The 14,402-nt window shown below is 33.3% G+C and overlaps 3 protein-coding genes across 3 annotated transcripts; 2 read left to right on the forward strand and 1 right to left on the reverse strand.

The window, feature by feature from the left end:
- Nucleotides 1–1,412: 1,412 nt before the first annotated feature.
- Nucleotides 1,413–2,116, reverse strand: LOC125216087 (cyclin-dependent protein kinase inhibitor SMR6-like). Its single transcript, XM_048117708.1, has one exon. The coding sequence runs from the start codon at nucleotides 1,926–1,928 to the stop codon at nucleotides 1,629–1,631; it is 300 nt and encodes a 99-aa protein (XP_047973665.1). The 5' UTR covers nucleotides 1,929–2,116; the 3' UTR covers nucleotides 1,413–1,628.
- Nucleotides 2,117–5,424: 3,308 nt separating this feature from the next.
- LOC125212903 (LOB domain-containing protein 25-like) lies at nucleotides 5,425–7,024 on the forward strand. Its single transcript, XM_048113194.1, has 2 exons — nucleotides 5,425–5,739; nucleotides 6,319–7,024. Exon 2 carries the CDS (start codon nucleotides 6,326–6,328, stop codon nucleotides 6,791–6,793), a length of 468 nt encoding a protein of 155 aa, XP_047969151.1. The 5' UTR covers nucleotides 5,425–5,739; nucleotides 6,319–6,325; the 3' UTR covers nucleotides 6,794–7,024.
- Nucleotides 7,025–11,683: 4,659 nt separating this feature from the next.
- Nucleotides 11,684–13,937, forward strand: LOC125211401 (phosphoenolpyruvate/phosphate translocator 2, chloroplastic-like). Its single transcript, XM_048111171.1, has 9 exons — nucleotides 11,684–12,078; nucleotides 12,156–12,278; nucleotides 12,393–12,545; nucleotides 12,700–12,785; nucleotides 12,854–12,938; nucleotides 13,028–13,147; nucleotides 13,221–13,298; nucleotides 13,397–13,526; nucleotides 13,602–13,937. The coding sequence occupies exons 1-9, from the start codon at nucleotides 11,737–11,739 to the stop codon at nucleotides 13,670–13,672; spliced, it is 1,188 nt and encodes a 395-aa protein (XP_047967128.1). The 5' UTR covers nucleotides 11,684–11,736; the 3' UTR covers nucleotides 13,673–13,937.
- Nucleotides 13,938–14,402: the final 465 nt, after the last annotated feature.

A 14,402-nucleotide genomic window follows, 5' to 3' on the forward strand; every position in this document is an offset into this window, starting at 1 on the left:
GGCATTATTTTTGGCTATTGGTCCGGTTCAATTTTGTACCTTTAAACGATGATCAACCAAGCCGTTTTAAAGTGTGAATCGATAGCTTTACCGTTTGACTTATCAATTTTATTTTTAAAACATTAATTTCAAATATATTGCTTGATAGATAATGACAAAACATTTGATATACTATTATTTAGGTGTAATGGTTCCTAAAATCATAAACTGTGGCCGAAACTTGACATTCCTACGAACTAAAACTTGGTCGCTAATATTATAAACTCATTCCTTATAGTGAATTTCTCAAAAGTTTGGTTTTGCCCTAAATTGAATGCAACGTGACACATCCAATTATGTAGGTGGAATTTTCCCTTAAATTTCACCAGAAATTCAAATTGTGAGAAATTCACTACACTAAATACATTCATGGCCAATTTTTTTTAGTTTGTAAAAAATACTACTTTCTCCATTTGCAAAATATTGTCCACATTTGACTGACGCGATTTTTGAGAAATGTGAAGAAAAGTGGGTGAAAAAAATTAGTGGAATGTGAGTCTCACATTTATATACTGTATTAGTTTTATAAAAATAATGTAGTGTAATGAGTTAGGGGAAAGTGTGGTCCATTAACAAAAAATGAAAAAAACAAAATGGACGACAACAATTCACGGACGAACAAAATAGGCAAAATTAGACAACATTTTATGGACGAAGAGAGTAATAAATTTCAGTCAAAATTTGTAGGTAGTTTTATGGATCAATAACCCTTTTGTTTGTGTTGTACATGTGCAGTGCTGTCTGTAATTGTATATGTATGTGCGTAGTGTAATAGCATGTGTGATGTGTAAATATTACTCCTGTGTGCAATTCGTGTCTGTTATATGTAGGTGAGTTTTTGTAATTTGAGTGTATTAAAATGATAAGAGTAATAAATTCGCCTGCATTTTTAAAATGGTACAGTCAAAATGAAATAAACTTTTAATGCATTGAATTTAAATGTATTAGCTATCCATAAGTGATTCAATTTTACATTTTTTACTGTTAATTTCAGTCCCATTAACTAGTTCAAAAACACCCTCACATATTTTCTATTTGGATCGGCCACATGCAAAACAACACAAAAAGTTTTTTTTTTAAAAATAAATTAAAAACTTTTGCTTCTTGTGGTTTCCTTTTTAGGGTTCCAGGTTTAAGGTTAGCGCTGTGACAGAAGCAACACAAAATTGAAATTTCTTTCAAATTTAATATAGTAGTAATTATCAAGTAGTAAAAGGAAATCACCAATCACATCAAATTTGGTGAACACGCTCGTGGAGTAAAAAAAAAAAAAACCTAATTTGGAAACTCATTAATCCTCAAAATCAACAAGCTTATATGCAACTTATGCAGTTAAAAGTTAAAACAGACATCCCACTTCAATAAACAAAATATGAAAAAAAAATTTGATTTAGAGGTGATAGAAACGAGATAGAAGATTCATACTAATACTAAACTACCAATCTGGAGTAATATATTTATACAATCAGCCTAACTTAACTAACTAGCAGTACTACTAAAAACTAAGCTAAACTACTAAAGCAGTAATACAATATTGAAGGAACCAAATTAAGCTTAATTAATTTCCCCAACCTCAAAATGCAACCACCTCAGTTGGCGCTCTCGGCGCGGCGGCAGATGAAAACCGATTCCAAATCCGGCGGATAGAAGAACTCTCTCACTACCTGGCAACTCGAGGTGGGCCGCCGCTTCCTCGGCGCCGCCGGGCACGCCGCCTTCTTCGGAATCCTCGACTCACGCGCCGTCGGCGTGGTCGATTCCTCCTCCTCCTTCTCTTCGCCGCCGCCTCTCGCCTTGGTCGACACCGCCTTCAGCGGAGCCCTAATCGCGATGACCCATTTCTTGCCGTCCGATTCCTTCGTCGATTCGACCTTCTTCGAGAAACCCATTTGAAATTCGAAAAAGCAGCTCAAAGACTACTTTTTTTTTTTTTTTTCCGCGGAGATAAATGAAGAGAGGGGAGAAAAGGGATTTTTTTTGTAGGGAGAAAAGGTTTGTATGAGTGTTAGTTTTGTGCGGAATTGAAAAGGAAAAACTTTGAATGGGAGATGGGAAGCAGCAATGGCGGCAAAATGTGAAGGGAATATGTCTTTTTTATATGCGGGAAATAAATAAATTTTCTTAGACCTAATTTGTGACGTATTCTTTGGGAATCCCAATTTACTATTTTTTCTAAAAAAAATTCTTTTTAGGTCTATTCAATTTATCTTTTTGATTGACTTCATGTATGCAGTTTAATTTTTTTAGAGCCAATTTGCATTGGAGGATAAAAATTAAGAATAAAGGAAGAAAATGAAGGATTTTATGAGACGTTTGGTAGTTGCGTATTTTAGTGGGAAATGGAAGGTAATTTCCAAAGCTGCCCGTAGAGAATATCGGGCAGCTGAAAGTTACGACTCGGAGTTTGGCGCCAGTTTTGTGGTAAGCTGGATATCAACGCCTCTGATTCCCCTCGTGACTTTTTCTTCCACATTTAATGGGCTGGCCCATATTTCTCATTTTTGGGCCTTCCAGAAATTATGACTATTGGATGAAGGGGTGAGAAAAGGTTGCATTGGAGAGGAATTTGAGTGAACTTGCCATAACAATTCATTGATTGTGTATTATTGAGATCAAACATCTCAAAGTTTGAACTCTAATTTCTACTAACGCCTTTCAATTAGTAATTCAAGAAAAAATTCTCTCAAATTCCATCACCTTTACACAAAATAAAACACAATTCATACTCAGTCAAACAAAATACAAGGTTGCAATAAAAATGAAAACAAATTAAAGACGATAAATCAAACTTCATCCCAAGTTTGAGAATTTTGGAATTCAAAACATAAATATTGGAAACATTTTTTTAGGAAAACAATGATAATTCGTCACATGATTACGAGTAATACTTCAATGAATGTCTAGAATTATATTTATTTATTTATTCATTTTTGGCGTGGACTAATTTCCTTTTAATGACTAGGTACACACTCCATATTTTTTTCAACCACTCTTTTTCATTATATAGAGGAAATAACTTTTCTTTTCCACCCTACAAATAGCGAAAATTAAAGGTTTATGATAAAACAATTAAGATGATTAAATCTCATTCCTTCACTAGCTAGGCTTTTGAAGAGAGCATAGTCAATTTTTCAATTATCCTTTTTTTTTAAATGTAATTCTTTATCGCAATTTTATGTGCTGCATTTTATGCTATTTAAATTACATGAATAGATAAACCAAAATATACTACTACTAGTTTACAACAAAAAAGTGAAGATTATTATAATTTGTACTCTTTCTTTTCAAGTAAAGGTAGTAGTGCATGTACTGGTTTTCGAGGAGGCTTCAATAATGTGGCCTTCATGATTATACAATAATGATTTTGCAGCTTTTATCCTATAAAATAGATATAAATTCCGAATCGAGAAACCCAATTCTTTTTCAATGTGAAATCGTTGCACCCATACTCCCTCAATAATTTTCAAATATGCGAGTAAGATATTTTATCACCAATTGTTTTTTTATAATACAACAGTTAGGTGTGCATTGAGAATTATTGGAGTATCATAATCTAATCCCTAGATTCTCCATGATCAAATAAACTATTTTTGGATACGCCAATTCGATGTTTAAAATGAACATAGAAACGACGAAACGAATAATAATAGGCTTTCTAATCATTAGCACCACTACTTGATTGGGCCTTAACATTATTCCTTTTCGTTTGGCCATATTCTTGTACATATCAATCCTAATGTATATTAATTAGTTGATAATTGTGAGTTAAATAAATGTATTTATGATAATTATGGGTTAGTTAAGTTTTACAAAAATCATAATTACATTTTTGATAAACATAATTAAGATTTTCGACACACAATTAGTGGTGTGGTGGATGACTAGAGAGAGGCCAAAATATATTTCTCCTTTCACAACTAATAGTACTACTAGTTTTTTTTTTTTCTCATTTTTATTTGTTCACAAAAATTAGTAAAATAATACTTGCATTAATAATGCCTCATTTACTATAGGTGATATATGTCTACACATATACGCATCATCATTGCTGAAACTATACGTTATTTTATAGTAGTGTTTGAACTTTTGCATCATTTACATCCAAATTAAGCAACCGTGTTTAGGACTTTAATTAAGCAGTACATTTCAACATGGTTGAAGCTAATAAAATAATAGGCATAGGTAGTTAATTATCCTTATAGAGGGCGGTCGCCCTTTTTCTTTAATTAATCTCAATAGTCATAATAAGACATTCTTGAATAGCATTGAGCGTGAATGATAAAGATAGTCATGTGTACTCACTAGAATCAAATGATTGATAGTTCAGTTATGTATGTACATTGTACCATATATACAAATTTTATACTAAGATTTGGCATCATTACATACAGTCTCTGATAGATTTCAAAAGGAGTTCAAATTTTAAGTACATGCATCTAAATCTCTACGAGAACATACACAATTTTGATATTCTGATCTCTGTCCCATATATGATCAAAGTTGAGCTAGGGAGTACATTATATATTTATACACATGTCAAATTTCAATGGAATAGGAAACTACATGATATCGAAAATTAGAGGACCCCTCATCAAAATCAGACTTTTATCTAATATATACTGTATCATACACGTCTGAATTAAGTATGACACTATAACCAAACATGTTTAATTTGTCCATAAAATCAAAAAATTTCTGACAAATACTAATTTCATACAAGTTGTCGACATGTCGGCAAAGAAGAAGAGAAAAGAGAAGTGAAGTGAAAGAATTAAGTACAACATGTGATACTTCCTCTATGCCTTTATGTATGACCATACCATCTATCTCTCTATATATAGATGGAGTTTATCTTACAAATTCCTCTTATAATATGAACCATGAATTATTTCAAAATTATAAATTTACTATGAATGAGTTGTGTGAAAGTTAATTATTTAAAAGGTTTAAGAAATAAGTAGCTATATATATAAGCTGATACTCTTCAAACAATGAAATTCAATCATATAGTATATAATTCGATAGTATGATTATGAAATTTTTGTCATATGTTCAATACGTTCTTAGTAAATGAGCCGAGCCTATTACATAATGCTAAAAGTATTTTTTTTTGGATGACAAAAAAGGAATAAAAACAAAACATAGAGAAAGAAATGCATGACAAGAAACTAGTGTTGATATTTGCTACAAGGAATGCAAATTATTATTTGCAACTACTTTTCAATTTTTAAAATTAAATCCGAAATGATTATTTATGGGTCAAATTATTTTATAGGAGTATCATATAATTTACGTAACTTAATAATGTATCTTTGTGTCCTTTTGATAAAAGGAAAGAGTATTCATTATCTAAACTGTATTCTTAGCCATATTAATTATGGCAGAGGCTTTTGCTTTACATTAGCACCACCATTCACTCCAAAATGCTTCATCACTTTTACACGAGTCTCTGCTGCTTCTAGGGTTTTCCATTTTCCCAACTGATTTTTCTGCCTAATTTCATGGCTGATTTTTTCAATCAACCTTAAAAGAATCATGGTTTAGTGTCACAAACAGCTATAAAAAGTGTCATAAATAAAGAGGAAGATCATCTCAAGATTCAGCATCTGCAGGCTTTTCTTCTGATGTAAGAAACCCTTGTTTTTTCCTCAACAAATCTTAATTTCCACGAAAAGATCGGTTTGAATTCATCAAAGGAAGGTATGCTTTTCAGATTCCTACACAAAGATTCATATTTTATTTCATTTCCAATTCTTAGCTCGCTGGAAACATTTCTACAGGTGAAGAAAATTAATCATTTTTCCCTTTCTGCATAACATTGATTAGACAAGAATATAAGATTCACGACGTTAAAAATTGAATAATCCAAATTATTTAGTTATGTGGTATCCGATCTTGTTTCATGATAGTGCAATTTGCTGAGATTCAGGGGTTGATATGGAAAATTTTGCTTCTGCCATGATTTCATTACTATGCTTTTGTTTTTAGTCAATTCCCAATTTTCATGTTTGTCCTTTCCAAACTTAACCCCAAATTCGAATTTTTCCGATTTAAATGTGTTAGTATTTCTTAAGTATATTGTTTCATTCTCAATTTTGGGACCATCAATCATGAGTTATAGCACCTGAAATGAAATTGAACCTATCTTCAATAATCTTGTATTGCAATTTGTTGTAATAAGAGTCACATCAAATTGTGAACCAAAAGTATAGTTTTTAGTATTTGTGATTAACACTTAAATTTGTAAAGCATTAGTATTATTATTTGAATTGATTGCAGGAAAAGAATGGCCTCATCAAGCAGCAGCTACTCAAACCCTCCCTGCGCCGCCTGCAAATTCCTGCGGCGGAAATGCCTCTCCGGCTGCGTCTTCGCCCCCTATTTTCCGCCGGAGGATCCCACCAAATTCGTGAACGTCCACAGAATCTTCGGCGCCAGCAACGTGAGCAAGCTGCTAAACGAGATTCTCCCTCACCAAAGAGAGGATGCTGTGAATTCTCTTGCATATGAAGCTGAGGCTCGGCTCAAGGACCCCATCTACGGCTGCATCGGCGCCATCTCCGTTCTGCAGAGGCAGGTGCTTCACCTCCAGAAAGAGCTCGAGGCGACCAATGCAGATTTGATGCGTTACACAAGCAATGAGATTGCTGTGCATCACCAGAGAAGGATGGCTTATGGATCAGGAGTCGGGTCGTATAACCCGAATCCGGGTTATTATTCTTATGGGGAAAACCCTGGTCATGGCACCAACTGATTATATGATCTTTACTATGATATTTATGTTTGTGTGTGTCTCTATATATAAGGATATATAAATGAGGGAGTTGGGAGGTTAGTATATAAAAATACTTTTGATCATTGTGATCTGGCCTTGTATAAATTTGGGGTCAGTATATATATAATATGTGTTTGGTTTGTATTTATTTGTGGGATAAGATGGTACCGAACTCGACATATATAGATTGGATTAACTTAGGTGGCTATCTATTCGAGTTTCACGTTGTTCACGTGCAATAACCTGCAAATCATACGTGCGAACTATACTTGGAAAAACGGCTAGATGTGATGGACTCGATCTATAAGGTGTGCATTTGGTGAGGTTTCAACTCATGGCCTTTTATCTCATTAAATTTTGGTACTTTAGTTAAGATGGATTACTAATTGACGCTGATTTGCACAGGGTCAGTTATAGTAGTTTGTTATGCTTAATTTTGTGTTTTGTTCACTTGATGAATGTCGACATAATATTGTCACACACGTATATATACCTAATACTACTAATTAATAATGCAAGTCTACCTTTTTCTTCTGTGTAGAGGAAAAAATTCTTTTTCTGAATCACAGAAACATATTTATAAAGAAGTATATATGGACAAAGGACGAGAAATGCAGAAATTGGAACAGGCATGTCACATGTGGTTATGAAACTAATTAACATGGAAGATTAGGTGTATAAAAACTGATTAATGTTTATATAAGGATCCAATTTCATGCATGCCCTCTTATCCTATTTATTTCCAAGAAATATACATGGCTGTGGTGATGAATGGTCATGTTGATGTGTGCATGCTGATGCTGCATACTAAATACTATGATTGTCATTTCTACAATAATATTCAAAAGCATCTAAAGAAAACTTTTCTCCCATATCTATTAGTAGTAGTATTAATAAGTGATGTATATCAACTAATTTGTCGTAAGTACGGAGTACACTATATAGTATGAAATCACGAAATCAATCATCACAAAATGCAGGTTTAATTATATTTTTGTCATAATAAGTAGGAGTATATAGTATGAAATCACGCCTCTCTGCAAAGGGTTTAGGGCGAGCATTTGGTGCCTTAGGAGCTTGGAGGTCTGATTTTATAGCCAAGGTTGGGATTTGCTCCATTTTGTCTGTTGAACTTTGGTTAATATTCTATGAGCTTCAGTTCTGGGTAAGGAGTTGTGATTTTGGAAACTAGCTAGAGGCAAAGAGTGATAGGTATAATTAATGTAAGGGTTTTTATGATTCTGGAGCAGTGTGATGTCTCTATTAGTTAGCAATCCATATGCATAAGCTATGTGGTTCATTCCAAGATTTTGACTAATAGTGATTCATCAAGCATGTGCATAGAGAAAACAATTTTTCTGCAGTTTTTTGTTGCATTCTGCTTATAATATTCATAGAGGTGTTCATGTTTTTAAAGCGTATAATTGGGTCTCAGACTCTCAGTAGCTGGATGCTTAATGATAGAATTAAGTGTTTCTTATATTTGTTAATTGCTTTGTAATAATATATTGACTGTAGTTGTTGTTCATAACAAAAAATGATTATAGATACTTCAAACTATGATCTGAACTGTTGGAAAATGTCAACAGATGGCAAAATAATTGCAACAAAAAATGTCAACACAGTGTCAACGGTTGATGCTGTGTTGACATTTTGTTCACATCAAAATCTTGAAATTTTACACTATGTTGATATTGTGTTGAAACTGTGTTAATACTCTATTGAGGAGTTTGTACGGTATATAGAGTTTGCATTTTATCACTACCTTGTTACCTTTATATAAATAGATATATACTTCTACTTCTAACCAATTTTTTAACTAATATTTTGTCTAAAATGGGAATGGAATTATGGAACGATTGCTTAATTATTGCTAGGACGGTAGGACCTATCGCATCTCAGCACTCGCTTGTCCAATATAATCATAATCTAAAGATTAATTAGTAAATTGTTCTAGCAGTTGCTCTATTTAATATCCAGTATAGAATTCGTGTAAAAGAATAATTATGAACGCGCGTATCATTTGTTTATAGTTGAGACTTGAGACGAAAAAAATAGTAAAAGATCTACTTTTCGGGTGATCATTAATTTCTCATGGGTCCATTTTTACAGTTTAATCATTTAGAATTATAAATGACACACATATTGTACTAATTAAAAAAGGTAAAGTATAAGGTTTGAAGTTGAATTATCAATCCTAGCTCATAGATGTAAAGATAAAGAAACAATAAATATTTAAGAACGAAAAGAATTAATTTGAATATAGTGAAGCAAAATCTTTGAATATCATTTGGGGGGGAAATGAGTGATTTACATTAAAAGGGGACCCCTACCATATATGATGACCATGAACACATGTTTTTATAGAAGGGGGGCCTACAAAAATTAAAGTGCAATTTTCTTGAAAATATGTAGACGGATTAAATTAAATAATGGATGTCACAATTTGGGGTTGGATGGTAGGCTAGTGGAGGGGGACTATGGTTTAATTTGGGGTAGGGTTGGTGAAGATGATTGATGAGTGATTATTCACGGGAGAAGATTATGTTTCTGCATCAAAATATGCTTTGTCTCTTTTACTTTCTCTCTCATTCATAAAGTGTTCCACGCGTGGTATAAATAAATATTCAAATGTCTTCAAAGGGTTTTTGGATTTTACAAAATTATAGTACTATATGTTGCGAGTCCAATGGTGTAGGTGCAATTTAGAGCAACAATTGAGAGCAAGTTGAGAATGCTGAAAATTAATTTGGAAAAATACTTTAATATGTGAGGAAAGCAGTGCCGGGCACTAATACGTACACCTTTTTAGTTAAATTGAAATAATTGGAATTATACAAAATTACACTTCTTTAATTGTTAAGATAGATATCAAAATTACCCACTCTTTATAACTACTACACACTCTATTCCCTTAATAAACTGAAATTATACAGTAAATTAAATTGTCGAAATGGGCCGTCAGCTGAGATGAAGCACAAAAAAATAGGAGTAGATTAAAGGTGAGTATATAATTTGTCATGTATAGAATTTTGACTGGATTGAGCCCAACTGTCTATAAATAGAAGGCCCAATAGATGAAAAAGCCCATCTCAACCAAATATAGAAGAAAAATCAGAACACTAATATTGTGGATAAGGGGTGGGGTGGAAGTGGATATAAAATCGAAATAAATCGAAGGATTTCCAAAATCTATTTAGTTTTGAATTAAATTTGTACTTTCGAAATCTAATGACAAACTATACATAGTAACATAGTTGTATACAAGAATTCTACAAGAGAATCTTGATGTTAATTGTTAAGAGTAAGATATTGCGTGTCATTTTACATGATGCATTTTGATGGAGTATTATTTTTTAGGGAAGTAATGGTCATAAAATTAAGTTGGTATCTAACTAGATTATTTCTTAAATAACCCAATCTGGGTATATACAGTAATTTTCTATGCACAACTTTTCGAAAAATTACCAAGTCTAACATAATTAGGCTATGTATTAGATAGCCAAGTTCTAAAGGTAGGTAATGTGGTAGAGATGTGTCTCAAAACATAGGCCAGCCCTATTAAATAAACAAGGGATAGAAAGCGAAAATAATCCATATATATGAACACCTCATTAATATCTTGAGTTTTTTATACTTGATTTTACAAATATAGTGAGTCTATCATATCATTTTCAAATACTATACAAAAACTTGGATTTATTTGGTGCGGACCAAAAATAAAGACATTGAAATATGATAAACACCAAAATAAATAAATATAAGTAAGTAATTTAAGGGACAGATATCAATTGCAGTAGTACTAAGCTTGCACTCAACGATAGGGGATTGGACCTATATTGAATTGGCATGATCATGACATTTCGACAATTACTTATATATATATCTTTAAATAATATAATAGTCATATTATATTATTGGCATATTAATTCAATAAATGTAATTATACATTTTGTGTGTGAGTGTATATGTGTGCGTCATAAAATGCATAATGAATCCTCATAAATTCTTATAATTAAATTTGACAATCGTCATTTTTAATTATAAGATAACCACATTGTTATTTGGAATATTGTTAAATCTATATGGAATAATTGTCCCTTGTATTAATTCATTACGTACGACAATTGCTTATATAACTTTCATTTTTAATCATAAGAACTATTAACATTTTATATAATTGTCACATTTTATAATAATGGAAATTACAATTTTTTGTCACTAAAATTTGGATGGTTGTATATCAAATATGGAGTAGCATATAGAGGAGGCGTCGTCTTCAATGAGCCGTCACCATTTTTCCAATAATAAAATGAATTAGTAAAAGCTTCGAGTATAATGTTTCACACATTTATATGGTCAAAAATGAATCTATTTATCATAGCTCACTCTCTCTCTCTCTCAAATTTTTTTCCATCAATGCAATCCAAATTCATCAGCACCACTCACCACAAAAGTCCAAATTCTTATTTTCAAGATATTTTTGTCCAATTATAAACTTCAATAGAGTTAGCATAATGCTCTATTTTGCTATGACTATGATCATTCTAAAAGGTGTCTTAAATTTACTAATTAATGTTGCATCTCATCTAAAAATAGGCATTCAAGTGCTCATTTATTTACTAAGTACTGATAAACAGCAGATAGTAGCGTAGTCGTAGAAATCAAGAGTAAATAAATAAATCAAAATAGAAATATACTATTGTTTGAAAAACTCTAAATACAAACTTGGATTTATAAGAAATTTGTAAAATGAGAGATGGATATAATTTGTATGTTTGAGAGCCCACAAAACAAGAGTGTCACGAGTTTGAAACCACACGCGATTTATGGCGGCTATTTATTCTCACTCCACGCCACATAAAACGTTCTTCTAATTCAATCTGCATGAATCCATAATTAATTGCTATTTTCAAACAAAAATGGCAACTAACTATGCATTGGCTCTCTCAACCCCAAAGCCATTCTTCACTTGTCTCAAGCAATCACCATTTCAGTGTGGATTTCCTGCAATCAATCAGTCCCAACTTCCCACCTCTTGTGATGCAAAACATGCCATTTTTTCAAATTTCAGCAGCAGAAACCTCGTGCAAAACTTGTGCAGCAGCCGGAGGCTTCCCGATTTCAAGCTCCGGTCAGCAGCTGCCCCGGATAGCCGAGACGAGGCAGCCAAGGCCGACAAATTGGTCAGGACAGTGCAGCTCGCAGCCATGTTTGGTGTCTGGTACTTGTTGAATATATATTTCAACATCTTTAATAAACAGGTCAGGTCCTCTTTAATTTTTTGTAATACTATTATTTAACTATGTGAATTGTATTGATGTTTTTTGGGGGGATTCAGGTGTTGAAGGTTTACCACTATCCGGCAACATTAACGGCCTTTCAGTTCGGATGTGGGACAGTTATGATACTTGTGATGTGGGGTTTGAATCTTTACCCCAAACCTAAAATCACCAAGTCTCAGGTTAATTTAGTTATAAAATTTACTTCAAAATCAATTATGGTGTTTCTCACGTTTTATGAAGTGTTTCAATAGTACTACTAACTAACATGAGTTAATTTATAAATTTTGGTGCAGTTCTTGCAAATACTTCTGCTTGCGGTTGGGCACACCATAGGAAACCTTTTAACAAACATCAGTTTGGGGAAAGTGGCAGTTTCATTCACACACACCATCAAGGCAATGGAGCCCTTCTTCACAGTCTTGCTCTCTGCCATTTTCTTTGGTGAGGTATGATTTGTAGATTTCATCTTCAAGGGCTTTAGGATATCCTCAATTTTCAATCTATTTTTATCACTTAAAACCAAGATTTTGAATTTTAGATCATTCATGATTTTATAAGTATTTCATCAAGTTTTATTGAGTTTTGAGTGTGATAAGACAGAGGCCATCTCTATGGGTAGTTTCTTCTCTTGTTCCCATCGTTGGTGGTGTGGCGTTGGCATCGTGCACTGAAGTCTCCTTCAACTGGTATGAATATATACCATTCTCAGATCATTTCCTCGCGTCCTTGTTTCACAACAAATCTCTGCGAACAGGATAGGTTTTGGCACTGCCATGGCTTCGAATCTCACCAACCAGACGCGTAACGTGTTCAGCAAAAAGTTGATGCGCAAGAACGATGTACGTACTAGTACACTACTGTATACCGTGCTATAATGTATAAATGAAGGTTGGATAAGTGAGAAATTCTCTTGGTCTGGAATTGACAGGAAAGCTTGGATAACATCAATCTTTTCTCCATCATAACAATCATATCATTCTTATTTCTTGCACCGGCTGCCATTTTCTTGGAAGGTGTCAAGTTCAGCCCTTCATACTTGCAATATGCTGTAAGTAACAAACTGGAATAGCTCAGTTTAAATAATTTCTATGATACTATTGATTTATCTACTTCTGATTTAGGCAAGTGAAGGTTTGAATGTGAAGGAGTTGTGTGTAAGAGCTCTTCTATCTGGTTTGTGCTTCCATACTTACCAGCAGGTAAGAAAGTTACCAAAATTACGATAGTCATGGATTCCGTATCCCAAATAGATGAAAAGGTAACATGTTGAGAAGACTGATGAGTTTGCTATGGCCAGGTTTCCTACATGATACTAGGCATGGTGAATCCGGTAACACATGCTGTCGGAAACAGTGTGAAGAGAGTGGTGGTGATTGTGTCGTCAGTCATATTCTTCCAAACACCTGTCTCACCCGTAAATTCATTAGGTATCTATCGCACTCGTATTTCCCATCTAACTTTTCCTAGATCATTTCACATTTTGACATGTGTTTACAACTCAGGAACTGCTTTGGCTCTTGCCGGAGTCTTCTTGTATTCCAGAGCAAAGAAGATGAAGCCGAAAGCTGCTTAAACTGAAGATGATATTGGTATGATAGATTTGAGATGGATGAACAAGAGCACGAATAAACTGCAAGAATTGGTTGCAGGCTCAATTTTTGCCGGAATAACATGCATTCCAGCTAGGCTTCTTACTCCTTTAAGAAGAACACAATCCAAATAGATATGTAGAGGCTCTCTTATCATTTACTCATGTACATAATGCATACAGAACATAATATCAGTAATAAAATACCATCAATATATCATGTGGAACAAACATGCAAGTTGTGCTTAAACATGTCTAGACAAGTTTATGGGGGTTGTGTGGGTTTGACTTACAAAAGATGAGTTAATCTTAAAGAATAGACTAAGTTCATAGTAACTTGAGGCCAAAATTATATAGGCTTTGATATCATCTGATTATATGTAGGTTCAAACTTGACTGAACGTAAAGCAAAACAAAACGAAGATCAATGGAACTCTGCAAATTATGTTAAAAGAAACACCATAACTATAATAATTTATACTTTCACTTATGCGGTCTCAAATGTTAAAGTTTAAACATATACCACTATATTAGGTTTCTGAAATTTGCAGATTGCAAAATCTTGACTTAAAATACTCTGGGTTTATGCACCACACTTTTTGCTACAGTTGGATGACTCAGCATATGATCCAATATGTTTCTGGCAGACTAACATGAGGTAGCATATAAAAGGAAACTATCAGTGAGACTCTTACAGAATAAACATGGATCAAGC

This window comes from Salvia hispanica, chromosome 3 (genome assembly GCF_023119035.1).
Source record: "Salvia hispanica cultivar TCC Black 2014 chromosome 3, UniMelb_Shisp_WGS_1.0, whole genome shotgun sequence".
NCBI classification, from domain to species: domain Eukaryota; kingdom Viridiplantae; phylum Streptophyta; class Magnoliopsida; order Lamiales; family Lamiaceae; genus Salvia; species Salvia hispanica.